General features: G+C 44.0%; 1 protein-coding gene and 1 long non-coding RNA gene across 7 annotated transcripts in view; one reads left to right on the top strand and one right to left on the bottom strand.

Moving 5' to 3' along the window:
• The window catches only part of LOC119187845 (copper-transporting ATPase 2), a 166,858-nt gene extending 139,700 nt beyond the window's left edge, over nt 1–27,158 (top strand). For 3 of the 6 annotated variants that reach the window (XM_075878798.1, XM_075878797.1, XM_075878802.1), the window contains one exon: nt 25,367–27,158. In XM_075878798.1, coding sequence (XP_075734913.1) covers nt 25,367–26,213 — 847 coding nt within the window. In that variant the 3' untranslated portion in view covers nt 26,214–27,158. Of the gene's footprint in view, nt 1–642; nt 5,598–25,366 lie in introns of those variants that run through there. The other 3 variants (XM_075878800.1, XM_037435938.2, XM_075878801.1) reach the window with 3 other exon arrangements.
• Nucleotides 6,505–25,357, bottom strand: LOC119187858 (uncharacterized). The gene is made up of 2 exons (XR_005111917.2): nt 24,988–25,357; nt 6,505–6,676 (listed from the first exon to the last, which is right to left on the bottom strand). It is a non-coding gene; the product is annotated as an uncharacterized LOC119187858 (long non-coding RNA).
• Nucleotides 27,159–27,415: the final 257 nt, after the last annotated feature.

The raw sequence follows: 27,415 nt of genomic DNA, 5'->3' as shown, positions 1-27,415 counted from the left end.
ATGTTCTAAGTGTCCTGTTTTCTACAGTATTACTGTACATCTTTATGTAACATATTTGGCTCATACAGTTTTATTTTTTAGAGATTTTGCAATAGGGCCTAGTTTTAATGCAAAAGTGTTATTAAAAAAAAGCTTGTTTTTCAAAAATTCTGATGTAATCATCGTTGGTGGTGGTGTCTTCGGTTGTGAGCGAATCAGCAGCATCGGCCCTAAATGAAAATTCGAGATAGATGCAAATAAATATAGAAGCCGGAACACATTTGCACTTTGGCCTTTCTTATGATGCAGTATAGGTTTCCACTGAGAAGCAAAGGTAGACTAGCGATTGGAAAGGCCACAATGTGTGTGCACGTGCATCTGTGTGTATGTGAACATGTGCAGATATCACCTTCGCGTTCAACTCTTAAAAGCAAAGCTTAAGGGTCCCTCAATTTTTGGTGGTAACATTCACCCGTAGAACTTTGCTTTGGCAGTGAAAAAAAAAATGCATTTCATTTGTGTGCTACTTTAAATGATAGAAATATTGTGCTGTTTTTGTATACCCTTGTTTAAAAAAAAAAATTGTGTTCTTACTTTTTGAGATGTAGATGATTTTTAGTGTATCCTCTGTACACTGTTCCTTTTTATGTACATGATGTGTAGGTATCAAAAGCCTATTATGGCCAAATCAGGTTGCCCAAGTGAGCCAAAAGGATCACAAGACATGGAGCTTGCTGAGCACACTGCACAAGGAAATGTGGCCAAAATTGCCAGTGTCCAAGGATCACCACTGAGAGACTCAATTTTGCCAGAAGTCTGTATTCAGCAAGAACTTGAAGGATTGTGCACTGATAATGTGCCGCAATTACTTTGAATCCTGCCAAGCAGTATTTTTCTGTTTTTTTTCCATCCCCTTTCTTCTCTTGCCCATCATGTAAAAAGCAGCACTAGCTGTATTTCATAGAATTTGTACTTACAAAGTGTGCACATTCGTTTTTCCTGGTTTTACTATAGACATGCATCAACATTCCAGTTTGCCGTGTTTTGATACCAAAGCGCCAGTTTCTAAGTATTGATTCTCTCGGAGAAAATGTGCTAGCTGGCAAAGCTGCTCTTGTAATTTACAGGGTATACTAGAAAGTGCAGAATTCTTGTATATCATGCAGGGTTTTTTGATTACACGAGCTTGCCTGCTGTTGTTACATGAGAAACTAAAGATGTCTAATTTTTAGCTATACATACTAATTTTTAGCTATACAGTACTCTCATTAAACAAAATTTGAAGGTACCACAAAAATATTTCCGTGTAAAAGGAGTTCTGTTTACTCGGAGATCAACAATGATGGAGAATCCGAGTATGGAACCAATTGTGCTGGAGGCAGTTGTTCCATTTAAGCAGCAGTTCCGTTTAACAGATACCTGTTTGTCGGGAGTTTACTGTACTCAGTTACAACCTAAGAAAAATGCCAGCTTAGCTCATAGCCATTGCTGCCCCTCCCTCAGAGAATTCCTGTGAATTCTCAGCGAGAGATTCTTTGTGGGAAATGGCACATTCAATAGTGCTTACTCGTTTCCGTGATATCAGGCACTTCTCTGGAGTTTCAGGTAGTTGACTATAATAGACACACATCTATGTGCTGCTGGTTTCAGATTGAACACGTAGACATCATGGCATACTTTTTCGGGGACTCTTACATCATTGCTCGGCTAAACTTGATATTTTAACTATTAGAGCAATTTCATACCTTCCTACCTGAAATACCTGACCACCTGGCATACCTGACCTTCATACCTGGCAGTATGAAGTCAACACTCATGTTTTTCGGTCCTCTTCTGTGTGCTTTAATTTTCGAGCAGTTTAAAAATGAACCTTAAACTCTGTATATGCGTACTATTCGCATTAGCCAAGAAAAAGTACTAGTTCATGTGGAATATAGTTCACGTGGAAACCAGTGAGCATGACTGTCATTCTAGAATATACATATTCTAGGCACTATACGCAAGTGATGGGCAGGTGCACGCCACAGTTTTGTAGGTGGAGCTGTCATATTTTCTTAAGTTGTAACAGAGGATAGTCAACTTGAAAACTAATCATGTATGACAGTTTGCTAACCTATACTTGGTGCCATATCTTCCTATTGCATGCTGGCTTGACTGTGTGTTGCAAAGTATGTTTAATCTTGAAGTAAGATATATGCGACAAATTTTGACTGTATTTATCCTTAGTAGTGGTTTCATCATAAAAGAGGCTTTACAAATTGGGATTTCAGCTAAAGGTGACCCAGTAAAAAAAAATTAAAGTGCTTGTGTTTAGCCATTCCAACATTAAATTCTGTTCCATAACTTGGTACTGTGCAAACTGTGCAGTGTTCTTTCATCAAGTCATCAAAGTAAGTGTGTGATTTTAAAAAAGTGCCTATGGTGGCAGTTTTGTGCAGCAGAAGTGTAGTCCTGTGTCCTCGGTCTTGAAAATATATGTTTTGATGGGGGAGAGTTCTCAAATAGCATTTGGGTCACATTTTTTCTGGGTGCCTTGCGTTACTTTTATTGAAGATGAATGTGCACGGCTCTACTGCGTTTATTCTTCACAAGCTCAGTAGTGTAAGATTAAAACAAATGTTTGCTGCTCCAGTCTAATCAGTTTACCAAATTCAAAAAATAGGAACTTGGACTGTTGCATGTTGAGGCTGTTACCTGAGGATTGACGGAATAAATGTCTTTACCATCTCATGGATCTCATGGGCATTCTTGAGCAGCTGATTTTTCTTCAGTAATTGTTAAACGGAGAAAAAATATTTTTTGTACACTTTACAAAAAAGTCTGCAACACGGCTTTCCTACAGGGTTGTTTTCCAACTAAAAACTCTCATTCATCGACTACTTTTCTTACTGTGCTTTTGCCTCTCCCAATTTCAGTGAACGCACGCGAGTACAACAAAAGGTCCATTCGATCCACCCTGCATTTACTGACTAGTACTGGTTCATGGTGGTGTCATCTCGATGTCGTCGTCATGAAGGGGATGTTTCAGCAAGTGCAGTAGAAGTGATATGCGTAAACGAATACAAGAGTGCAGATGTCGTGCTAGCTCAGTGCTGTTGGTCAGCTGTCTAGCGGGTTGTGGACGCTGTGATTCATAAAAAACGGTGCCGCTTATGTTCATGGCATGTGCAATAACCAGAAAATGTTCACTGTTGTACCTGTAACATGTCTCTAAAATAGGCACGAATGCTATTGGCTGTGTTGTCTGCTGCAGTTGTAGCCATCTTGTGATGCATGGACCTCACGAGCAGTTGCAGGTAATTCGTTAACTAGCCTTGCATTACAGTTACACCGCAGTGCCGCTGCCACCATGTCGAACTTGTGAAACGAATGCCAAAGTGCAGCGCCTCAGTGAAACCAACCGGTTCACGAAGAGCAGGTGGAACAAATGAACCTAAAAATTTTTTTTTCTTAAAAAAAAACTTTTTTCACTTCGTATCGCATGGTGGACGACATAGCACCTGCTGTTCGTGAGAAACGGGGGGAAAGGCAAAAACACAATGAGCTAGAAATGTAGTCCGTGAACGAGAGTTTTTGGTTGGAAAATAACCTCACAGAAAAGCCACCTTGCAGATTTTTGCAATGTGTCCATTTATTGTGATTATATTGTGTGTACTGATTGCAAACAGTTCTAGCATAATAAAGTCAACAGAGTTGCTTTTTGAGCATATATTATGTGGCTGTGATTCACAGTTCCATATTATTACCTGCCGAATCCCGAATTCTGAGATGTCTTCCTGATTGTACGATCATGACCATGAATCTCCCAATAAACTGCCTCAGCCCAATATCAAGAAAATGTACAGCAAATAAAAAACTGAGTTCTACGACACTTGGAAGCTCGAAAGCTGAGCTCGAAAGCTGAGCTCGAAAAGGCTGCTTCACTGGCCACTGCTGTTTCGCCCTTCGGGCTTGCCTTTCACTAGCAACACGCGCACATCCCAACTGCAGTCACTGGTTGGCAGGTCCCCAGTTTTATGACAGAGGGGGCTCGATAACAAGAAGAGAGACTAGAATGAGTCTTTCCTAGACTGCAGGTGCTAAGACCGTATGCTAGACTTTTTTTTTTCCACTGACCAATCACCCAAGCAGCGACTTGTGCTATTGATTTGTTTTCAAGCTTTGCTAAAGTGGCATAGCGCGAGGCAGGACACTGGGCATGTCCATAGGAGTGTTCAGGGTTCTGCATTGGGGGGGGGGACAAGTTTTACCTCAGCCTCTTCGTTGGTAGTCTGGAAGAAAACAAGCTTCGCAGTTCAGTTGCTGAGCATGCTGAGACGTTAGACCACCAGATAAATTTCGAAGCAACGAACCATCCTTAAAAGCGAGACGAACTGAAAGAGAAGGTTACTACTTGAGTCATGGCATATACAGCGAACGACCCAAAATATCAACCGCTCTTTCGGAGCCCTTCCCCTAGTGTATACACATGGACAGCGCTCCACGGCAAAACGAGAGAGGGGTCATTAACCGCCCCGCGAGTGCTTTGAAAATGCCACTGCTATGTTGTCCCAGTTTCCCCTGAGGAAGGAACCCAGTCGGTTCCGAAACATCGAGTTTCTTCAAAAACTTTTGGTTGGAGTTTAAATCATCTCCCAGTTTTCATACCCAACCAGACAGACATCTGTCAAATGTTTACATTCAAGCTCCACAATGGACGCAAAAATCAAAATGAAGCGATGACATGCTTCTCACAAAGGCTTTCCATGCTGATTCCGGTGTAAAGGAGGGATGATAATGATGAGCAAACTTTTAAAGTGGCAGAAAAATCCCCTTCCTCTTTTCAGAGGAGCGGAGACTCAGCCTAGACGATGGCCATAATCCCGTGGAGCTTGTAATTGTGAGTCGGAGCTGAGGAGCGGGGCCTTCCATCCACGCCTGGCTGAGAATTCGTCTCTCATGGGGGCCTCCTGGCATGCCTGTAGCATAGTGGCTCAAGTTCACCCTGTTATTACAATATTTACAGTTGTCCGAATTAAGTTCTAGCGCACAGTGTTTCATCACCACCATACTATATAGGAAACGTAAGTGTCTGATGTATGTGCCACGGCCACCGCCTGTCCTTTGTTCAATGACGAGTGTGCTGGAGGATACATTTTCCTGCTTAGCCTATAAAGCGGCATGATTTTTCTTTAAGTGGTCATCCGTTCAAATCTCTTATAGTCTTTCCAGCTTGGCCAGGGTCTCTGTTTGCGAGTCCTCGAGCTGTCTGGTGTGCAGCCTCATTGCCGGGTAAGGAGAAGTGATTGGATGCCCAGACTATATCTATTGTTTGCTAGTCTTTGTGTTCAGCCGATATTCTTAGCACTGTTTGTGACATTAGCTCTTGTGCAAAGTTTTTCACAGCCGTGTGCAAATCGTTAACAATTAGTGAAGTCGAGATGAATGCTTTAGCAAATGTAATAGCTGCTTCCTCCGCCTCTTCTGCGAAGCTAGTTCTTACCTAGCCGCCGACCGTATGATTTCTTTTGACCACTGTTGCTATATATGTCATTTACTTTGTCCTTGGCGGTGCCTGCGTAAAATCTTATGTCACATGTATTTTTCGGAAGTAAACAGTTATTTGAATGCAACGCCAAGAGCATGAAAACAGCGACTGTCTTTGTTGGTCTCGTCCCGTGTCTTTCCTTTGCGCTAGCTGTTATCACTCTCATGCCTTGCGGTCACTGAGTATTGAGGGATGCACCCATACTACTCATAAACTGCAGCAGATGTCATACATATCTGAATTTACCACGGACATCCGCCACATCAAAGGAGTCGACAATGATGTCGCCGATGCCTTTTCGTGCAGCCCAGTCAGCGCCGTAACCTCGCCCAATCCAATTAAAAGCCCATCCAGTAATGGTGATGTGTTTTTAAAATTTTCAACACCCTAGGACCACTAAAAAAGATGAATGAAAAATTCAAATGACGGCTGGAAATGGCGAAGTAACTGACATTTCTGACCACAATATTAAATACTCCACTGTGTACACCTAGGATGCATCATTTCATCATGCACACCAGTGATAAGCGATCACGCATTCAGGTATACCTGAGACATCATAAAAACAGCCTAGGAAAATTATACTTTGATTATGTCATTATCTATTATTAAGACCATGCGAATTAATTATCAGAAGCCATACACAACACCCTAACACTGTACTACAGGCCGTTGCACTATAATTGTCCCTACAAAATTAGCACAATAGCCCTTGTTGACGCTTTATACAGCCGTATTACTAAAACAAGTCACAACAAGTCACAAGCAGGCACCGAAACCATTTAACCTTTTTTTGCACACATACGCATGCGCACACACACACACACACACACACACACACACACACACACACACACACACACACACACACACACACACACACACATTATATATATATATATATATATATATATATATATATATATATATATATATATATATATATATAATGACACGGGCATATTACAATAAAGTGAAGTACGCAAAACAAGGAGTAATTGCTGATTAGAGAAAACATCTATTGAAAAAAAAAGACCACGGGATCGGTCGACGGGCCCTGCTTGAGCGTGGGTGGAGTTCTCAGTCCAAGAGCCAAGGCCGCCCTTTGCACACTCGCGATAAAATCGAGCTGGTTCCGGTAGTTTACAGCGAGGATTCAGCAGAAACGCACTGAAACATATACATGGAAAGAAAGGTACTCGTAAAGGCTTGTTTTTTTTTGTTAGACACAGTATGAATGAAAACTAACAAAAAATACAATTCCTAGGATATTAGGGGGGGGGGCATCCAATGTGTTATAAATGTACATGTGTCACATCTGAAGGCCAACTGAGAGGGTAAGCACGATTAAGCAGAAGTGATCGTCTACTAGAACCAGAGGTTCTCTTCATATTCTGATGCCAAAGTTGATTTATGTGATGATAGAGCAGAAGGCACACTGATCAAATACTTTGCAATTCCAGTATAGTTTAGAAGAGAATTCCTGTCCTCTCTAGATGAATTAGGTGTGGAGAGAGCTGCAATGATTATTAAGATCTCCAGGACCTACTTTCGACAATTGAAAGAGTAAGACTGGGCATTTCTATTGCCTCTGGTGCAGCTTACACACAGGTGATAAATTTGCAGGATACATTAAATAAAGTTGCTTCACTCTCTAGAAAAAAAAATAAGCGTGGTAACGTCTATATTATGAAGGTGTTTATTTAAATGCAAGTATGATAATTCTTTCAGGGGTGTTGTATGGATGTTTTCAGGTAGGGTTGCAAGGATGTTTTGTGCATGGCTTGCAGGACTTCGCGCGGTGATCCTACAAGGTCTTAAAGGGGTACCGACACAAAAACATTGGCCTCACGTTTTTCTGATGAAATGTGTTGCTGGGAGCCTGTTAGTCATTACACGACACATCGTTTGCTACAGCACGCGACAGATAATTAATTACAGGCCCATCATTATTGACCAATCTCAGCTTCGGTTTGAAAGAGTTCCAAAATACTGGGTGCAACTGTCACCGCCTGGCATGTGCAGCGTTTCATCACATCAGCACACAAAACTGTGACACACTTCCGCTCGGTCCACATCAAGATACTTCCGAATAGGAAACGGGACTGTGATGTCGTCAAACACAAAACTTTCTAAGCGTGTGCCACGACCATGCACTCGCAACCAGACGCCGAGAAATATAGACTGTGGGAACAAGCATGGCAAAAGAAAAATGGCAGCTATGACATCATCATAACTTGTTTTATTGACTGTAGCGTGGTGACGTGAGGGAAATAGGGGGTCCCTTAAGGGTCCCCTTTGAGGGTGTCAATGGCACAATGGAGTCGAGGGCTCATGCAAACTACAAAATTCTTTTAAAATACTTTCCCAGCTATATTCGCTGCTGATATTTTGCAGATGATATACGAATGTTTCTGGGAATCGACCCCACAGGTTACCTCGGCTGCAAAATTTTGTGTCATTGCCCCTTTAAATCTGCCTATAAATCGACTTCTCCAAGCAGGACTGGGACGTCAACGACGTGCTGGCTTCCTCAGTCGGATTCTGTCAAGATGCTTTGACTTGCAATGATGTCGAAGGACTCGGCGCTGCGACTTGAGCCATCTCTGATGTTGCAGGTGGTGCGGCATCCCGAGTGATCACGGCCGACGTGGACTCCTGGTTCCTGGCTTGTTTAGAGAGCTCGTTTATTTTACTCTGAATCATAAGCAGCACCTGCTGCTCATGGTTGGCGTTCCTTAACAGTGTGTTCAGCTCCTCTAGAGCAGCTGTCATGTCTTGAAGGGTCAATGATTGGGAATCGAAGGACGCATTTTCTGTGCATGCTGTAGTACCAGTGGCACTGCATTAACATTAACAATTCTTAACAGTGCATTAACAATTCTTAGTGCAGGACTTGCTCGCTTCATCGCAAGCACTCCACCGTGTGGACTGTGCACTCGTTGTCATAGTGCGGCAGCATTAATTCCATGGCTCCCTCAAAATGCAACCATGCTATTCGTTCCAGCAATGAACTTTCGTTGCAAAAGGAAGTAAAGAAACAAACACAAGCTGTTTAACAAATTTACGTATTCTCTTTGTAGGCTAACGTGAGAGACACCTTAGCAAGTTTTGTAGGGCCCACCATTGAGAACCCCACATATCAATCAATCAAGCTTGTAATATGACAGCGTTAAGAACACTTTTCACAGAAATTCCGGTGATGGCGTCATTGGTTGTGAACAAAGAATTGGCGTTGTCTGTGAGTGAAAATTTGAGATGCAAATAAATAATAAAACATCTTCAGTTTGAGTGAGAACCAAAGATTTTTGTCTGGTAATCAGCTGTCCTGCCATGAATGTTTTGTGAAAAATAAAAGCTCTACAAGAATGTACTGCATTGCGTAGAGCCTGCTTAACGCATGTAATCTTGCGTGGGAGAATAGTACAATCGCAGTAGGCGTCAAGTTATTTGAAGAGTGCAACGAGTAGGTTTTTCAATGTTTCCCACCCATTATAAAGTGTTCCCAGCTGTGCCGGGGCACATGGCTCTTTACGGGCGTGTAGTGGGTACTTGGTCGATATGCAAAAGGAAGAACTATGGCTTAGTGGGCTCTCTGCAACTGTACCTGCAGTATGCATTCTAGCATAGTTTGAAATGGCATACGTTTCATCACAAACCAATTTGTGCAATCCATCACAAATTGGTTTGAGATCGGGATGCTCTATTCGGCATGCCCATATAGATCTCGAAAGTCGTGTTGAGTTGGCTAGGCATGAAAGAAAATATGTAATGTTAGCCACTCTTGACATCGTAAAAGCATATATATGACAGCGTTGAACTTCAACATAGTTTTAATTAATCAACTTAATTTCCCATAGTATATTCAGGCATGTATTGTGGCATTCTTAAGAAATATAGAACATTCTACTGCTTTTCAAACCGTAGACAGCTTGATTGTATGCATCTGTATTTAAATGTCAGTAAATGCTCCGTACCTTCACATTGAAAGACCATGTTCTCATGTGGCTTTACTATCATCTTTAGCCTGTTCCACAAGTAGAGAACGTAAAACATTTTGGTGTCATATACGACCTATTCATGTCGTGGAAGACTCACAGTGAAAACATCGCACAAAAGAGTGTTCGGGTGGTCGGTCATAGCCATAGCCGGTTAGGTATGAGATGACAAACACTTTTATCAGTATAGTGCTTGTATATTTGCCCAGTGCTAGAATTCAAGTGCATCTAATATTCTGAGGCTCCTGTGTGTAAGCTTCATCCTCTTGTAGTCTTCGAAAGAGAAGCCTTGAGATTATGTTTAAGTCTTCCTAAATTTGCTGCAGTCAAGGTAATGTACCTAGAAGCTAGGCTCCCTTCACTTGTTACCCTGTTTAAATTGTTAACAGTACAGTCATTTCTAAGGCTGTATGAATCCCCCCAACATTAGGTATTCCAAAACAGTCCTTACTGCTCGTCCTGGCTTGTTTTCTGTATGATACTGGTCAAGATTTGATGCACCTAAACTTTTATTTATACAAAGCCTTCTTGGCAAATTAAACATTCCAATTAATTGATTGTTTGTAATCAAAAACATCAACAATACTATTAAAGTACAGTTTGACGATACTTTTCAAGAAGATTCAAAGCTTGATTCGTGCTGCTATGTCCCAGGTGATTGCCTGGAACATATGCTAATGAAGATAGTCTAGCTGCGGATGCTTCATAATAAGTGAAGTGTTCCCTTCGCCTTCCAGATTCTGTGCCCTTTTTTGTAGCGGAATTTTTGGTGATCATTCTAGCTCTGCGTAAATTAGCAACATCTATAAGCTCCGTAGTAATTTTGACTGATTCGCTATCGAATCAGTCAAAATTCACATATCGCTATCGCTATTCACATTCACATATCAAATGAACATATTGCTATCGATATGTTCCGCCCTCACTACAAATGAGGACTCGCATGTTTTGAATGCCTTCAAATCATTAGTTTCACAGCACATAAATTTCATCAAATTAGTTCAGGTTCCAGGCCATAAGGACCTATTTATGAATGAAATGACAGATGCGCTACCTATGTCATTTTTGAATGGCCAGGCAATTTGGGTATTGCTAGCATTCAAATTTATTATAGGTGCAGGATTAAGGCGGAAAATAATGTTAGATTAATTTTCTGCACTGTCAATAATGACCACACTAAACTTCCAACACTTCAATCATCAGAGGAACAGTAAAATATGTCAATCATGAGGAGTTCAAGTCGCAATCACAAGACTACGCTGTTAGATTCTCTAATTTTGTGAGCTTCATTGCTAAGCTTCTATTGATTGATTGATATGTGGGGTTTAATGTACCAAAACCACCATATGATTATGAGACACGCCATAGTGGAGGGCTCCGAAAGGTTAGACCACCTGGGGTTCTTTAACGTGCACCCAAACCTGAGCACACGGGCCTACAGCATTCTCGCCTCCATCGAAAAAGCAGCCGCCGCAGCCGGGATTCCATCCTGCGACATGCGGGTCAGCAGCCGAGTACCTTAGCCCCTAGATCCCCGCGACAGGGCTGCCAAGCTTCTATTGCTTGTGGCTTGTCCGGCGATGGCTGCCGGTGTGTACACCAGTGTTGCCAGTGTACTCTTCTCTGTTGGCCTCTCCGATGATTCTAACAATGCTCACTACATAACACGCCGCCACCTAAGACGTCGATTTTCGATGGCCTGCGCGCTCGCCTCCTCGTGACTAGGTCCACTTCATTCTCGTCTCTTCGTAGGCACGGCAGCACATGACAAGTTCTTACGATAAGTGTTACTCGCAGCTACCGATATCATCTCAAGTCCCCTCACCTGCCTGCTCTCAACCCCGTTCAATAACACCTGATAGCTCTACATCTGTCATTTATGAGCGTTAGGCATTTGACTCATAACAGCAGCAGTATGGCATAAAAGGGGCGGGTGGGTAACGTGCCGATCGACGTGGCCAACACTGTGTAGCGCCAGCTGCGGAATGTACCCATCAATGCTGCTTTCGACGTACACATCATGCGCTGGCTCGTTAAGAAGCCTTACTACAGAAATGGTCTCGCCAAGGAGCGCCCCATGCATCTCCGAGCAAGCTCCTCTAACATCATTCATTTTGTGGATAAGGCGGTGACTTTTTTTATTTACACACAGCTGGTCAGGCATCTTTTTTTAATTGCTCTTTTTGCGAAGTACATGAGACTGCAAAGCACTATTTCATTTCCTGTAAGGGATGCTCTGCCCTGCATAAGATTACTTGCCATTTTCAGACTCTTCAGGGAAAATTTAAATGCAAGAAATGTACTTTCTTTTGGAGCTTTGTCCCTCGGATACAGTGATGTGAAGATTACTGATGCCTAGCAGGAACTTCTCAAAGGGTCAAAGAGATTGAGGTTCTAAAATCTACTTTGCCAATTAGTATTTTTTTTTGTTTTTTTATACTCTCAACTTCATTTCTTAAATTCTGTTCCACTTTATTAGTTTATTATTAATTTTTATTCACTTTTACTTCTTGCATCTTAAATGAACAAGATATCTTGTAAGCCGCCTGCGCAGAATGCGCAGCATAGTCAAAGCAAAAGCTTGAAGAGCAGCCTTTTCAGGGCCTTAAAACACTCTTGGGGCAACTATTACAAGCACACTTGCACGATACCAACTACACCATACATCATCATATTTTCTTTAGCAGTGGGGAAGTGCCCATTATGATATTATTCGTCATTCTTAGGAAAAGCATGGTACCCCGCTACACAGTTATGAGGCATTATGTGCACTTTGTTGATGCTGTGGCTGATGATGAATGAGGCCTAAGGCTTTTGTAATGGGTTGGAGCATTCAACGACCCACTCGTCCACTTTTTAACTGAACAAGGGCATGCACACAGACAAGGACACTAGAACAGGAAATTGGACACACCAAGATTGCCTACTCGCAACTAAAGTTTATTCCGAAGAAAGGTAGGTACATATATACCACTTCTGTCACATGACCTGGCAAGTGAAACAACATGATGATATGTGGTGGTTTTTGGCGCAAGGGCCATTTGATGGCCAAAGAGCGCCAGTTCATGGGGCAAAGAATGTGGACAATGATTGTGATTAGTGGCTGTATAAGGGCCATAAAATTGCTCGCAGTAAGGCGGGTAAAAACATACAAGTAATAAAATCATGACCATGCCGTGAAAGGTGTGGGTGGTGTGAATAGGTGACAAAAGTTGGTAATAATGAAAAACGATGGTAGACATGTATGGCATTAGCACAAGTACCTCACTTGTTCATACCCTTGCGTCCAAGGGCCGTGAGGCAAGTGCTTTCCTGTGTAGCCACCGCAGCAAAAACCTCTCTAGAGAGGTTGTGCTACGGAATGCCCGGGTATATGATATGAAAATTATGGATTTCTTTTAAAAACGCTAACAATGATTTATTACTAAAAAGCGGTTCCCTACCAACGAACATTGCAGGGTGTAAAAGGTATATGTTGTCGGTAGGGTAATGGAAAATGTTGTCTTCTTAGAGTGTCTAACTGTTTACATTGAAATAAAATGTGAAGAACTGTTAATGCCTCACCACATTTATCACACATTGGTGGATCACCACCGGACAAAAGATGTGTGTGTGTCGTGTATGTGTGTCCTATCCTGAGTCTTGTTAGTGCTACCTCTGTTAGGCGTGATTTTGATACTGGTGGCCAATGGCCAAGGTGTGGCTTGATAACGTGTAGTTTGTTTTGTGTGTGTGTATCCCACTTGCTCTGCCAGTAGTCCCCGAGTTTTCGTTCGAGAGACAGCTTAAGATCAAGGGCCGGGATTGATATGGATGTAATGGCGGTGCTCTCATGGACGGATGCAGCGAGCTGATCCGCCCTCACGTTGCCTTGGATCTCACAGTGCCCTGGCACCCAGCACACTACAACATGTTGTTTGAGTGTGTAGAGTGTGCACAAAATGGAGTGAAGTGAGACAAGGACTGGGTTTTTTTGTTTTTTAAGACTGTGCAGAGCCGTTACCACACTGAGGGAGTCTGTATAAATTACTGCTTTTTGTATTTGTAATTGTTTGATGTGTTTAGCTGCCACAAGTATCGCGTAAGCTTCCGCTGTGAAGATACTTGTGCGTGGATGTAGAGGGCCAGCATCCGAAAAGGATGGGCCGACAGCAGCGTAGGACACAGAGAAGTTAGTCTTGGAGGCATCTGTGAAGAACTCAGGACGTGTGTATTTGTGTTGAAGTTCCAAAAAGTATGTTCGGATATGGGCAATAGGTGCATGTTTTGTAACTTCTAGGAAAGACACATCGCAGTCTATAGTCTGCCACTGCCACGGTGGCGGGTATGCTATAGGAGCCATTAAACTGTGTTCAAGTGACACTGCAGTTTCTTCAGCTAGACACTTCAGGCGAACTGACAAGGGCTGCCTCATCGAAGGCCTGTTTTGAAACAGAGTTGAGCTCGACAAATCATTAATTGTAGAGTATGAGGGGTGCTTTTTGTCTGCTTTCACCTTAAGGAAATACACAAAGGACATGTAAGTTCTCTGAAGATGAAGCGACCACTCATTTGACTCAACATAAAGGCTTTCTACGGGGCTGGTGCGAAAAGCACCCGTAGAAAGGCAGATGCCCAAATGGTGCACGGGGTCCAGCATCTTCAAGGCACTTTGAGTAGCAGACTGATAGACAACGGCCCCATAATCTAAGCGGGTGCGAATGAGGCTTCTATAGAGGTTCATGAGGCATTGCCTATCACTACCCCACGTAGTACGTGACAACACTTTTATAACATTCATGGCTTTTAAACATTTTGTTTTTAAATACTTGACGTACGGTACGAAGGTCAACTTGTTGTCCAAGATTAGGCCTAAGAATTTATGCTCGGCTTTGACGGACAGACGTTGCCCGTTCAGTCGAATGTCAGGTTCCGAGTGCATGCCTCTCTTTCGAGAGAACAAGACACACGTGCTTTTTTGTGGTTTAAGTCGAAATCCGTTTTCATCTGCCCATTTAGAGACCTTATTTAAACCCAGCTGAACCTGCCGCTCACACATGGCCAAGTTGCATGACTTGAAGCCAAGCTGAACGTCGTCGACATATGTACAATAGAACATATTGCGGGGAATGGACAAGTGCAAAGAATTCATTTTGATAATAAAAAGTGTGCAACTAAGCACGCCACCTTGTGGAACGCCTGTTTCCTGGACAAATGTTTGGGAGAGTACACTGCCCAGACGGACACGGAATGTCCGGTTTGACAGGTAACTTTCGATTATATCAAACATTCTTCCGCGCACACCAAGGTGGGACAGGTCTCTTAGAATTCCGAAACCCCATGTTGTATCATACGCCTTTTCGATATCGAGGAACACAGAGAGAAAATATTGTTTATGGACGAAGGCGTCCCTGATCTGTGCCTCAATACGAACAAGGTGGTCTGTGGTGGATCTACTTTCTCGAAACCCGCACTGAAATGGGTCGAGCAAATTGTTTGTTTCAAGGATATGTACAAGTCGGCAGTTTATCATTTTTTCGAATACTTTGCACAAGCAGCTTGTAAGTGCAATAGGCCTATAACTTGAAGCTAAAGAAGGGTCCTTGCCCTCTTTCAAAATGGGAATAATAATAGCCTCTTTCAAGGAGGTAGGGATAGTGCCAGAAAACCAGATAGCATTGTACAAACAAAGTAAGGTTTTTCGTGTTTCGGCTGGTAGGTTTTTTAACATTTCATACACCACACAGTCAGAACCTGGGGCAGAAGTACTGCAGGAGTTAAGAGATGTTCGGAGCTCCGCTAGACTGAAAGCTTGGTTATATGCCTCGTATCTAGTGGATTTGTGTTCGAGTTTCTGCTTTTGTATTCTTGTTCTGTATTTTTGGAAAGTGTCAGTATAGTGGGACGAGCTGGATACCCGTTCAAAATGTGCCCCGAGGAAGTTTGCCTGATCTTCCAAGGTATCACCTTGAGTATTTACGAGTGGAAGTGTGTGTACTTGTTTCCCTGCTATCCTACCGACCATGTTCCAGACTTTGGCCTCTTGTGTGTATGAATTGATCCCTGACAAAAACTTCTGCCAGCTTTCTCTTCTGGCCTGCCGATGCGTTCTCCTAGCTTGAGACTTTATTTTCTTGAAGGTGTCAAGATTTTCGGCTGTCGGTGAGTTCCGAAGCAGCCTCCAAGCTCTGTTTTGCTGTTTGCGCGCGTTTCGGCATTCAGAGTTCCACCATGGCACACGCCGTTTTCCAGGGTGTCCATATGTTTGTGGAATGCATTTTGTTGCAGCATCAATCAAAAACGCTGTGAAGAAGTTGACAGCAACATCAATGTTCAAAGTACATATGTCATTCCAACCTAGACGAGCGATGGTATAAAACTGTTCCCAGTCGGCTCTGTTTATGAGCCACTTGGGAACACGTGGTGGACATTCAGTTACTGTATTTGTGCTCAAAACTACGGGGAAGTGTTCACTTCCGTACAGATTACTGACGACTTTCCACTGGAGTAGAGGCACAAGAGATGGAGATACTATGCTTAGGTCTAAGGAGGAGTAGGTGTTATTGGCGAGATTATAATAGGTTGGTTCTTTTCGATTTAGGAGACACGCGCTCGACGAGAGAAGGAACTGTTCGATCAGTCGACCTCGGGCGTCATACCGAGAGTCACCCCATAGCCTGCTATGCACATTAAAGTCTCCAAGGAGAACATAAGGTTCCGGAAGTTCATCAATTAAAGAGTGTAAATCACGTTTTTGTAGCTGATAGCTAGGAGGAATGTAAATAGTGCAGATTGTGATCAGTTTATCAAAAAGAACCGCTCGAACAGCCACTGCCTCAAGGGATGTTTGGAGTTGTGTGTGCATGCAATTCCTTGATTCACTATGATGACAACACCTCCGGATGATGTCATGGCATCATCACGGTCCTTTCGAAAAATAGCGTATTTACGAGGAAACTTTGTGTGTTTTGAATTAAGGTGTGTTTCTTGTACACACAGCACTTTCGGTGAGTGTTCGTGTAAGAGTTCTTGGATGTCGTCAAGGTTTCTGAGAAGGCCCCTGACGTTCCATTGTATAATTTGAGTGTTCATGGTGAATGTAAAATAATGCTGTGTGTACGAAAAGCGAGTGGCTGTTTAGACGGGGAGTTTGAGTTCACTTAACAGGGCCGTCACCAGGCCCTGTTATTTGCTTTTTTGTTTTCTTGGCGCGCTCCAAGGAGCCACGCCGCTCTTTCGGCACCAAGGGTGCCGACGTATCCATTGCCTTCTCGGAGGCACTGGATGCCCGCACGTGCGGGCTGTTAGTTCGGATTTGGGGCCTCGCCTGATGAGGGGAGGCCTTGAGACCCGAAGACTCTGGAGTCTCCGGTCTCTGTTTGGGAGTAGGCGGTGTAGCCTGGGCTACAGCCGCCTTGGGGGCAGGTGCCACAACCGCCAGCTTGGTATGCGCGGGCCGAAGGAGTGGCGAAGGCTGGTGCGGCGGTGCCCCCTGACGCGCCGCATCAGCGTATGTAGGTCCATAGAATGGAGCGACTCTTCGCCGTGCTTCCTTAAACGTAATGTTCTCCTTCACCTTCAATGTAATTCTTTTTCTTTTTTCCAGTATGTGCAGGAGCGTGAATATGCGGCATGGTTTCCTTCGCAGTTTACACAGTGTGGTGGTTGTTTGCAGTTCTCAGACACGTGGCCTAGGACTCCACATTGTGCACAAGTCTGGCGACCACGACAGGTTTTAGAGCCATGGCCATACCTCTGGCATTGGAAGCAACGACGAGGGTTTAGTATATACGGCCTGATAGATGTCTTTGTGTACCCTGTTTGAATGGAATCTGGTAGTTTACTGGATGCAAACGTGAGTATCAAGTGTTTCGTTGGTATTTCCTTATTATCTCTTCTGATGATAATTCTCTGTACATTATTGACATTTTGGCTCTTCCACCCTTCCAAAAGTTCAGTTTCGGTGAGTTCAAGTAAGTCTGCATCAGATACCACTCTGCGAGTGATGTTCATGGATCTGTGTGGTGTTACGGTGATCGGTACTTCACCAAACGTTGAGAGGCTGTCTAGCTTTACAAATTGTGCTTTGTCCCGAATTTCGAGAAGAAGGTCTCCGCTAGCCATTTTGGTTACTTTGTATCCAGCCCCGAGAGTTTCAGTAAGACACCTGGCAACTACGAAAGGAGATACGGTCCTGGCTTGCTTTCCGGTTTTTTCACAGTGAATTACATGGAAGTGGGGAAAAGTTTCTATTGGCTGGTTAAAGAAATTTAAGTCGTCGGTGCGTACCCGCTTTAGGCCAGTACGATCAGACAGTTGAGGGAATGCTCCATGCATGCCGGTCTTATTTTTGTTCAGCAGCGTTGGCGGCCACCCACCACGGAGCCCAACAAGGGGACGCTGCAAGTTTGCAGGTGCTGAAAGCTTGCAGACGTCAGCCGTACAACACTGCCATAACCCAATGCGCCTAGACCAAGGTAGGCTATTTGCACAGGGTTAACCCTTGCCGCCAGGAAAATTGGAAGTAAACAGAAGAGCGAAGTAGACAGGAAAGCTAAAAAAGTAAGAAAGATGAAGATGTAGAGAGAGAGAGATAGGAAAAGGCGACTGCCGATTTCCCCTGGGTGGGTCAGTCCAGGGGTGCTGTCTACGTGAAGCCGGGGCCAAAGGGGTGTGTTGCCTCTGCCGGGGGGCCTTAAAGGTCCAATCACCCAGCGTCAGCTCAACCCCCAGGATCCCCTTTTCCCCGGGCACGGCAAAGCCACGCACAGCTAGGCGTGGGAGGGAGTAGAAACTCGCCCGTTAGCTCGGGTCCGTGGTGTCGCTACACACCAAACGCCTACTTGCGCAGGCGCCCCTGCGGGGGTGAAACAACAAAAATTTAAAAAAAGGGGCTCATGATCGTCAGAGTGCTCATAAGGTATGAAAATTCTTTTTCAATTAACGTGATGGCGGGTGCGCTTACGCATTTATTCCCACTTCTCCTAATGTTAATGCCTCTGGTGCTTCGTTCTGAGTGTTTTGATAAAACAATAGCATCAGAAAAAAAAAGGGTTTGCAACCACACAAGCTGAAATTTTTGGGCAAGTATAAACTATCATTGATATCCAACAATCTCCTATGTCCTTGCAACCTGGTGTTTAGACATCTCCCCGTCTGGCCTATGTAGATGAGACCACAGGACAAAGGTACCAAATATACAACACCTGTTTCACATTTAACATACGACTACCTATGATTCACATCGCATTGTCCTCGTTTTCGATCACATCGCATTGCCCCCGTTTTCGACCCGGCAGGTATAGACGAGGGCACGCTTATCTCTCACTCAAGTGCCTTCGGCGGTATACTCTCGCTTCCAGAGACACCATAATTTGTTTTGAACTGCCAAGGCGTGCCTTCGCTAGCATGGGAGTAGTGGCTCTAGGACTTTAAAATGTGAAAGAAGCACCTGCTCACGCTGCGCCAGCTTATAAGAAGTTATCTGGGTATCACTGCGCCGTCTTGGGAGGCAAAAACAACCAGCGCAACAGTAAGATATTACTCAGCACTGGCTGTGAAGATTCCAACACGATGCGGCAATCGTGCCGGTGCGGTGTTTTCTGATTGCACAGATTTCCATCCGCAACAAAAAAGGCCGAGCTCCATCGCCAGTGGATATAATCGCAATCAGCAGGAAAAACGAGTAAATATAATTATTGTGTTTACTCAAGCGCAATGCCAGCTGTTCCACTTTACATCAGCGATTTGCGTGTAGTATGCCTGTATAGTATGCAGCACCAAATCATTGCCGTACTCTTTCGCAGGCTGCATGCCAGTAATAGAATATATTACGAATCACATGTGAATGCAAGCATCGCGCACGTATACAATTGTAACGGCGTACTATAGCGACGCAAAGAGATGTGAATGGCACGAAAACCATAGCCTTCGACTCAGTCTAACTGTGGCATGCCTTGACGACGAATCTGTGCTTTCGGTCGGCGTCACCGCAGCTTTTTAAAATCTTGTTCTGGTTGGCACTTTCGCAATGCGTGTGTGTTCCGAGTGCCCGGCATGAGTGGCAAATGATAAACACATGCAGTGGATGAGCACAAGTTGGAGCGAGATTCTAGTGCTACGTTGACGCCGACTTACAGCACAAATTCTGCCTTGTCACAGCCAAGGCACACCGCAGTGTGACTGAGTCAAAAGCAATGCTTTCCGCTTTTCCCATTTCTTTCAATCGCAATAGTACATACCTGATGAAATTGCTTTCGTAATCTGCAATGTACGTGCTGTAGACATTCCGGACTGTTGAGGAAGGTATCCTCGATGTTTCACTCGATATCAGCCAAAGTTCCAGGAGAGGAAGAGCGCGAAACATCCTTACAGCCATACTCGGGTTGTTCAGTTTCACGTTTAATTTGCGGAGCGTCTGCTTGCGTGGCAGTGCATGGGTGTTGCTTCGCCGTGCTTGCAACAGATGATGTGACGCGCCTTTCAATATGGCAGCACGCACAGAGCTCGCTGTGTTCTGGTGTATATCTTCAAAAAACAGGAGTCTGCATAGGTTCCGGTGTTGTCTCTGTGCTGAGCAACATTTTTCTCGGAAGGATTGACATGCAAGCGGCACAAAGTTTATGGTGCTTAGCCGCAAACATTGTTCGGTACGTAGATGACTTTCTAGTGCTCATCAGGCCAAATCTTCTGGAGAAAGGTGAGAACAAAATTTTTAAGGTGTTTAATCAATATGGATGTGGACTTAACTTTACAGTTGAACTTCCAAAGAATGACGAAATCCAGTTTCTAGATTTAAAACTGCACCGTGAACCTAACCACATATGCTGGGCGTATATGCCACGCTCAAAAAAGCCCTTACTAAACTTTAACTTAGGGCATTCTAAAACTGTTAAAATGGGAATAGCTATGTCTGCTCTGAGTTCCGTCATTAAAAATTGTGCTCCTATAAAATGACAAAAAGTTTCTTAATTCAGCTTGAAAGATTGAGCAACGCTGGCTTCCATCAGCCCGTCCAACGCAAGGGGCTGTGCAGAAGTTACTTGAAAAAGTAAAAACGGAAGACCAAGAAAATGAGAAAATAAAGGAACCAGTTAAAAAGCCCTCTGTCATCCACTACATGCAGAGGCTGTCACATGGTATAAAAAACGTTGCAAATCGATATGACGTTGAGGCAGTTTTCTTGGCCCCAAACAAATTAAACAAGCTTTGTAGCAGAATAGGTAGGAAACTAGCGCAAAATGCTAAGGGTCGAAAACGGGGCGTATGCAATGTGAATCATAGGCAGTCGTATGTTACGTGTGAAACAGGTCTTGTATATTTGGTACCTTTGTCCTGTGGTCTCATCTACATAGGCCAGACGGGAAGATTTGTAAATACCCGGTTGCAAAAACATTGGAGATCGTTGAACACCAATGATAGTTCACCCTTGCCCAAACATTGCAGCTCGTGCGATTGCAAACCCTTTTTTTGTGATGCTATTGTTTTATCATAACACCCAGATCGAACCACCAAAGAGCTGATAGAGGCGTTTCACATTAGAAGTGAGAATAAATACGTAAGCGCACCCTCCATCACGTTAACAGAAAAAGAATTTTCATACCTTATGAGCAATCTCATGACCTGATCTGAGACATGTGTTTTATAGTCCTTTTTTTTTTTTTTTTTTTGCTGTTTCACTTGCCGGGTCATGCGACAGAAGTGGTATATATGTATCTACCTTTCTTTCGAATAAACTTTAGTTGCGAGGTAGGCGCTCTTGGTCTGTCCAATATCCTGTTCTAGTGTCCTTGTCTGAGTGCACACCCTTATACAGTTAAATGATGAACCAATATTAACTAGCCCAATTATCCGTGCTACTGCAACCCACTCGTCACGCAATTCGCATTGTGTTATGCCTGGTTGTTACTTCTCTGTTCTATGATGTTTTATTACACATGTTAACGCAATTCCTTACTTGACATAAATCTGGCATATATAGGGTGAGTTTGCAATGGAACTTCAAGCGCAGGCATAGCTCAGTGAAAAGTACTGGGTTTCCACTCAGATGGCTCTGGTTCTGTTCCCATTTCGTGCTCAATATCCTTTTTATTCAAGTTTTTTTATATTTCACGCGATAGTGGTAACAGAAACCGGCAGCTGCAACAAATACAGTGCCAGAATCGGCCTTTGTGATCACATAACAGCCTTGGCTGTAAACCCTGTTGGTTCTTGGTGAATTACCCAGTGTAGGTATGAGCCACAGTTTCTATGGTATACACTGCTCTACAGAATCTTGACCTGACTGAACCCAGCAGCCGCTACCGCTCCGCTACGTCGGCATCTTAATAAAGCTGCATCGAGGTCGCTTGCTAAGCAAATGTGCTCCGCAGCGAGAAAAAGCCCGCATTCCTTTTGACAGAAATAAAAGAGAGAGAAAAAAAGCTTTAGCGTTATTCGAACTCATGTCATTGTGTGTTTCATGCCGGAATCGAGGAGTTAAAAGAATATAGTACCGCCTAATGGCGTCCGTGACCTGCAGAAATGGCGAGCAGATGTCTGCTATCGTGAAATAACCTAAAACAACTCATAATTTTAAAGAAGTGCTTGTGACAGTACGTTAAGTTCGGCAATCTTGCTAGCAAGAATGTACTATGAAGCGTGCTTTCATGGTGCGTAATTTAACCAATAGTTTGAACTATCATAACTTAAGTACACAATACGCAGAAAACGTTCTCATCGCACCTTAAGCACAATGATACCATTGATTCGAAGAATGTTCACTCTCCTTCTATGAGCGTACGCGTGAATTTTGTGTACTGCTGAATCTGAAAAAAAAAAGGGGGGGTGAGGGGGGTTGTTATTGCTCAGATCTGTCCAGAGTTGCACTCATTTTGCGAACACGAGAATCGTTTCATAATAAGGTAGACCCACATAAGGTAAAATTACATAAGCCAAGACTCTATACATGGAAGTCATGCTTGCATAAAAAAAAAAAAATCCTTGCATATACATAGCAAATTTCGTTAGAGGCTATGGTAAACTTTAGCAGTTAAAATAAATCCATAAGTTACCAGATCATTTGTATTGATAGTATTTACTTTTATAGAGTTCTAAATAAATACGGGTTTTCATTAGCCATGGCCATTATTCAAAGAAGTGGGTTCATGTTACCTTCAAGAAGGCAGTTGGCTTCACATGCCTTCACATGTCTTGCTAGTAAGTTGACAGTGAAGTCGTGCCTGTTCTTTTGAATGTGCGCCCGTGCACCGGCAGTAAATCGGGGACATCAAGAACATCCCTTGACGCTGGTGCGTAATCTGTCAGTTCTGCCTCGTCCCCAGAATTTCTATAAAGCTCTTTACTATACTGCCATTTTTAATAATGATAACTGTTGGGGTTTTATATCCCAGTAACCTCAATATGATAATGATGGAAGCTGTACAGGAGGGCTCTAAAAATTTCGTCAACCCAGAGTTCCTTACTGTGCATCTGAATCTAACCACATGGGTCTATCATTTCACTTCCATTGAAATGCAGCCACCTGGACCGAGATTCTATCCCGCAAATTTTGGTTTGACAGTCGATAATGATGATAATATAAACCACGATATGATAATGAGGAACCCTGTAAAGGAGGGCTCCGGAAATTTTGACCACTTGAAGTTCTTTAACGTGCACCTAAATGTATATACACCGGCAGGAATTCAATCCCACGACCTCCGGGTCAGCATTCGAACACCGTAACCACTAGGCCATCGTGGCAGAATGTCATCATCCAAATCTTCAGTTGTGAACTGCCCGAAAATCAATGGACATCTTTTCAAGTAAGTCCTCGAGAGTCATCCTGTCTGACACACTGCAGTACTCGCAGAACAGCTTTTAGGAGTCCACAATTTCTGTGCTGGAATCTAAACACCCTTTGGTCGTTGACATTGTGGCATTGCTCGCTCACCACCAATCACATATGCTCCTATGTGTGGGCCGCCTCACACCCCACAGCGACGCCAGATGACACGGCAGTGCTTCTTGCGTCTTCGACATATAACAGCAAGCGCAAACTATGTTGCGGTGATTCCCAACTTAAGCTTTTCACACTAAAGGTCATGTACACAGGCAAACTCTGCCTTGGTCAGCATCTTTTCTTTTTTTTTTAGGTTTTCGCTATGGTTACTAGCCTCAAAGGCGCCGCTTGGATAGCTACATGCTTAAATACCTAGATGCTTAGGTAGCAGAAAATAATCGACACCCTGTGACTAAACTAATTTGTTAAAATAGCAAGAGGGAAAAAATGTGAATGTTAATGCTACCAGAACTGGGAAATGAACATGATTTGTTTTATTGAGGATTCCATAAGTTAGATATAAATTTTAATGAAGAAAAAAAGGAAGAAACTGTAATAGATATCACCATATTGTTGCTTCTTCTTACCCAAGAAAAGCGCTATTAAAGCAGAATTTAGCAGAATCGGATCGAATCTATGTCAAATATTACGTCTTTGGGATCTTCCTCTTAGAAAACTGTCACAGCATTATTTGCTCCGCTGCTGACAAAAGTTTAATTGAATAACGACGGTTTTGATATAAGTTGTCAGGTTGGAATTATAAATTGATTTGTATCGATTATTGTAATTTTAAAATATAATTTATTCAAATTATGTATGTCCATTTGTTTTATAGACTATTTATTTCTTGGCTCCTCCAAAGTAGGTTGGTTTATTGGCTGTGTGTTCCCTAGATACTTGGCGAAGCACATTTCGGGGATGTAAAACGAGTCTCGTAGAATTTCGACTGCAGGCTACTTTGCAATAGATCCAACAATGGGCACCTCCCTGTGCATGGTGGCAAGTTCACCAAGGTCCACCTGTTAGGCGAGTTGGTGGCCAATCATCATAACGCCTGCGTAAAGCACGGCACCGAACAATACAAGGCGGATAAAGCACAAGTAAAGGCGAGTTTTTGTGTTTTCTCCGCGTTCTCCCATTCCGTGCGCTGCTTCAGACGAAGGTTTTTTTCATAATAGAGAACCACACTCTGCCGCCCTTCCTTTGCCCTTTCTCTGCCTTTGGTTGTATATATGCTAGCTATTTGTTACCCCCCCTTCTCGCTTGAATTAGGACGGCATTAAAAATAATCAGCTGATCTCTAATGCGGGCGTACGTCCCTTCTTTTTCACCTCCCGCCCCGTTCTCGTAACGCACATCTTCATAGTCGCGCGAAGTACAAATGAACGAAATGTATCGTGTGCGCGTTCATAGGTGTACCGAAAAAGCTATTGTTATTTATAACTGCGGCAAGGAAATAACAGAATAATTGTGCTGGTTACACCGATACACGATACGCTTGGTAAACAGTGAAGCAATGCACAGCGGCACCGCCGGCGAAACTTCAATGCTTGTGCAACGTTCTTGCTTGCGGCAGTTCAAGCGATACGACAGAAAACATCCGGATTTCATCGATTCATAAAATGTACAGCACAGGAAAAACAGGAAGCACTGGAAAGACAAAAGCGAAGAAAAGACCCCACCTAGTCGACTGTGCCGGCCTTCCTGCGTTGCTGATGCTGTCTGCTGCCGATGGTCATGGTGATTCTCGTGCATAGCAGCGGTGATGAGAGCATTGAGTTAATAGATGAGAGTCAAGGATTTGGCAACAAGACGTAGCGTAAAAAAAAGACATATTCTAAGATAGAAGCGAATTACACAAAGTGAAACACCAGAAAAAAGTGTAACACCATGAAAACAAAAATAGGTAGCAGTCTGGTAGCAACTTGATGATAACCCGGGCGCGCGCGCGCGCGCGCTTCGTCTTCTTTTTTTGTGGGCTCAAGCACTGCCACGCACCACCGCCGTGGCTGCAGCTTCATCTTTGTACATATCTTCAGCGCTGCATTTTTATCGTTGCAGGTTTTTCGCCGTGGCTGCAGCCTTCGACGGTGGTGAAGCTCATCAAAGGACAACTATGGGCGAACGAGGCGACGAGTTCGACTGGCGAATTACCGATGGGGAGCGACAGTGCATCGATCAACTCGAACAGGCCCCCGATTTGGAGAGCCAGATTCAAGACGAGCGTGACAGATCTTCTCAAAAGATGTGGTTCCTCTTTCAGAGTTCGGCTGCCTACGTAGCCCAGCTGTACAAAGATCGCCACCATGAAGTGTGCCTGTGGAGCCCTTTTCAGAACGCCGCCACGAGCATCACTGACCTCTACAAAGAGTCCCTGGAGACCCACCGTCGGGTGAGTGAACTGGTCTACCAATCAGGCTATCAGCGTTGCACCAAAGACATCCTGGCCTGGGTCAGGAAGCGCAAGAACCACATTCGGCGTGATGAACTACTTTCCTTTCTGTGCGGTATGACACCGCACCGTCTCCAGCACCATGGCTGGACCTCGCCCAGGCCTCGCCAGTCCTACGAGCCCCGTGCGGCGGTCGCTGCGCCGCCGTCATCGATGCTCAGCCTTGCCGCCACAGGGGGGTGCTCGACCACCGTGGGTTTGGGGGACCCCAATGATGTTAACCTGGACACATTCTGTGGGGCACTGGCTTTTTCGTCAGCTCTGTCTTCAGGCCAAGGCCACAGCGGAGACAGCACGTCGCCGCCCGAATTCCGCACTGCGGCCAGCCTGAGCATCTTCACCTCCGAAGAATGCGCTCGTCAGCTTGAGACACGCAAGCGGAGTGCTCCGGAAAACACTACTTCCGAAGATGTTGTAATGGACTCGCCGACGCCCAAACGGTCGCGCCTCATCTGAGTTCTCGTTCCCTCACCATGCCGCCGAAATAGCCGATTCCCTACCACCACCGTGTCTCGTCGAAAGCTTCACACCGATCCCTGCAATTGCAAGGAGTCAGAAACGTTCTACCTAGAAAGAAAACAAGGAAACATTAGACATGAAAGATCTCGTGGGCGTCGCTTGTCGTCTGCAGCAAGGCTTGGTTGTATAGACCCGAAGTGTTGGGCTAGATGTTAGACGCAAGGGCAGATGACCGAAGAGGTGGTTTATCTTCGACAAAACTGATGTGTGGATTGCCTAACTTCAAGAACTTTGGCAGTTCTCGTAAAAAGTGTTTCATGCGCCCTCCGCAGCCGCTACGTGCGGTGACTTTCAACTAGCGTGAGAACAGATGACTGGCAACAGGAACTCAGAGTGGACTCATACTTTCTGCAAGCTGTTTAGTAGATTGTAGTGCTTACTGCGATTTGCATGCAGTTGCGATAAGGGAGTATACCTGCCCTGCCAATGACTTCCACGTCACGTGCGCATAGTCGCGCCTGCTCTATTAAACTTTCGGCAAAATGAAGTTGCGACGAAGATTAGGTGAGCTGCTGGCTGAGACGATCGTACGCCGGGCTATGTCACTTGGTCCTGCAATCGGTGGCCGTTGCCTATGGTCCATGCCACATGCAGCGAGATTCGTTGTTTTTTTTTTCTTCACAATACGCGTTCACTCAACGCCTGTTGGCAGATCGCGTATTGTTTGGGCTGTGGCCGTGTGTGCTGAGTTTAAAAAAAAAATGCCTGTGGTGACGAGATTTATGTGTCTGCGTCAGTTTGGCTTATTAGCATGCTCATTTCTCGACTAAGCCCATGGCGAAGCTTATTGAGTTTTCTGCGATCTTCACTCTACGAATATGATGCTGTGATATTTGGTATGCAGTCGAGCGACTTGGTGAATAAAGTTTGTTGACTGACTTACTGGCTGAGCGTCTTGGTTGATAAGCGGATGTGACCGTGGATACACACCGAGATAGTTCGATTACTCCATTCAGTTCTGTATGACCAGAAAGCTAGGCAATTTATACCTGTTCATTTAGGCATTACTTTTACGTAGCTTATGTCCTATTAACCCATTAGGTACCGGTTGTTTTATCAGTATCGTGAAAACATGCGATTTTTAATCGTATCTGTGTCTGCATAGATTATACTGAAAATTTCATTGTGAATGAGCTTTT

The sequence above is a fragment of the Rhipicephalus microplus genome, chromosome X (genome assembly GCF_043290135.1).
Source record: "Rhipicephalus microplus isolate Deutch F79 chromosome X, USDA_Rmic, whole genome shotgun sequence".
NCBI classification, from domain to species: Eukaryota; Metazoa; Arthropoda; class Arachnida; order Ixodida; family Ixodidae; genus Rhipicephalus; species Rhipicephalus microplus.
This window is presented reverse-complemented; position numbering and strand designations above follow the sequence as displayed.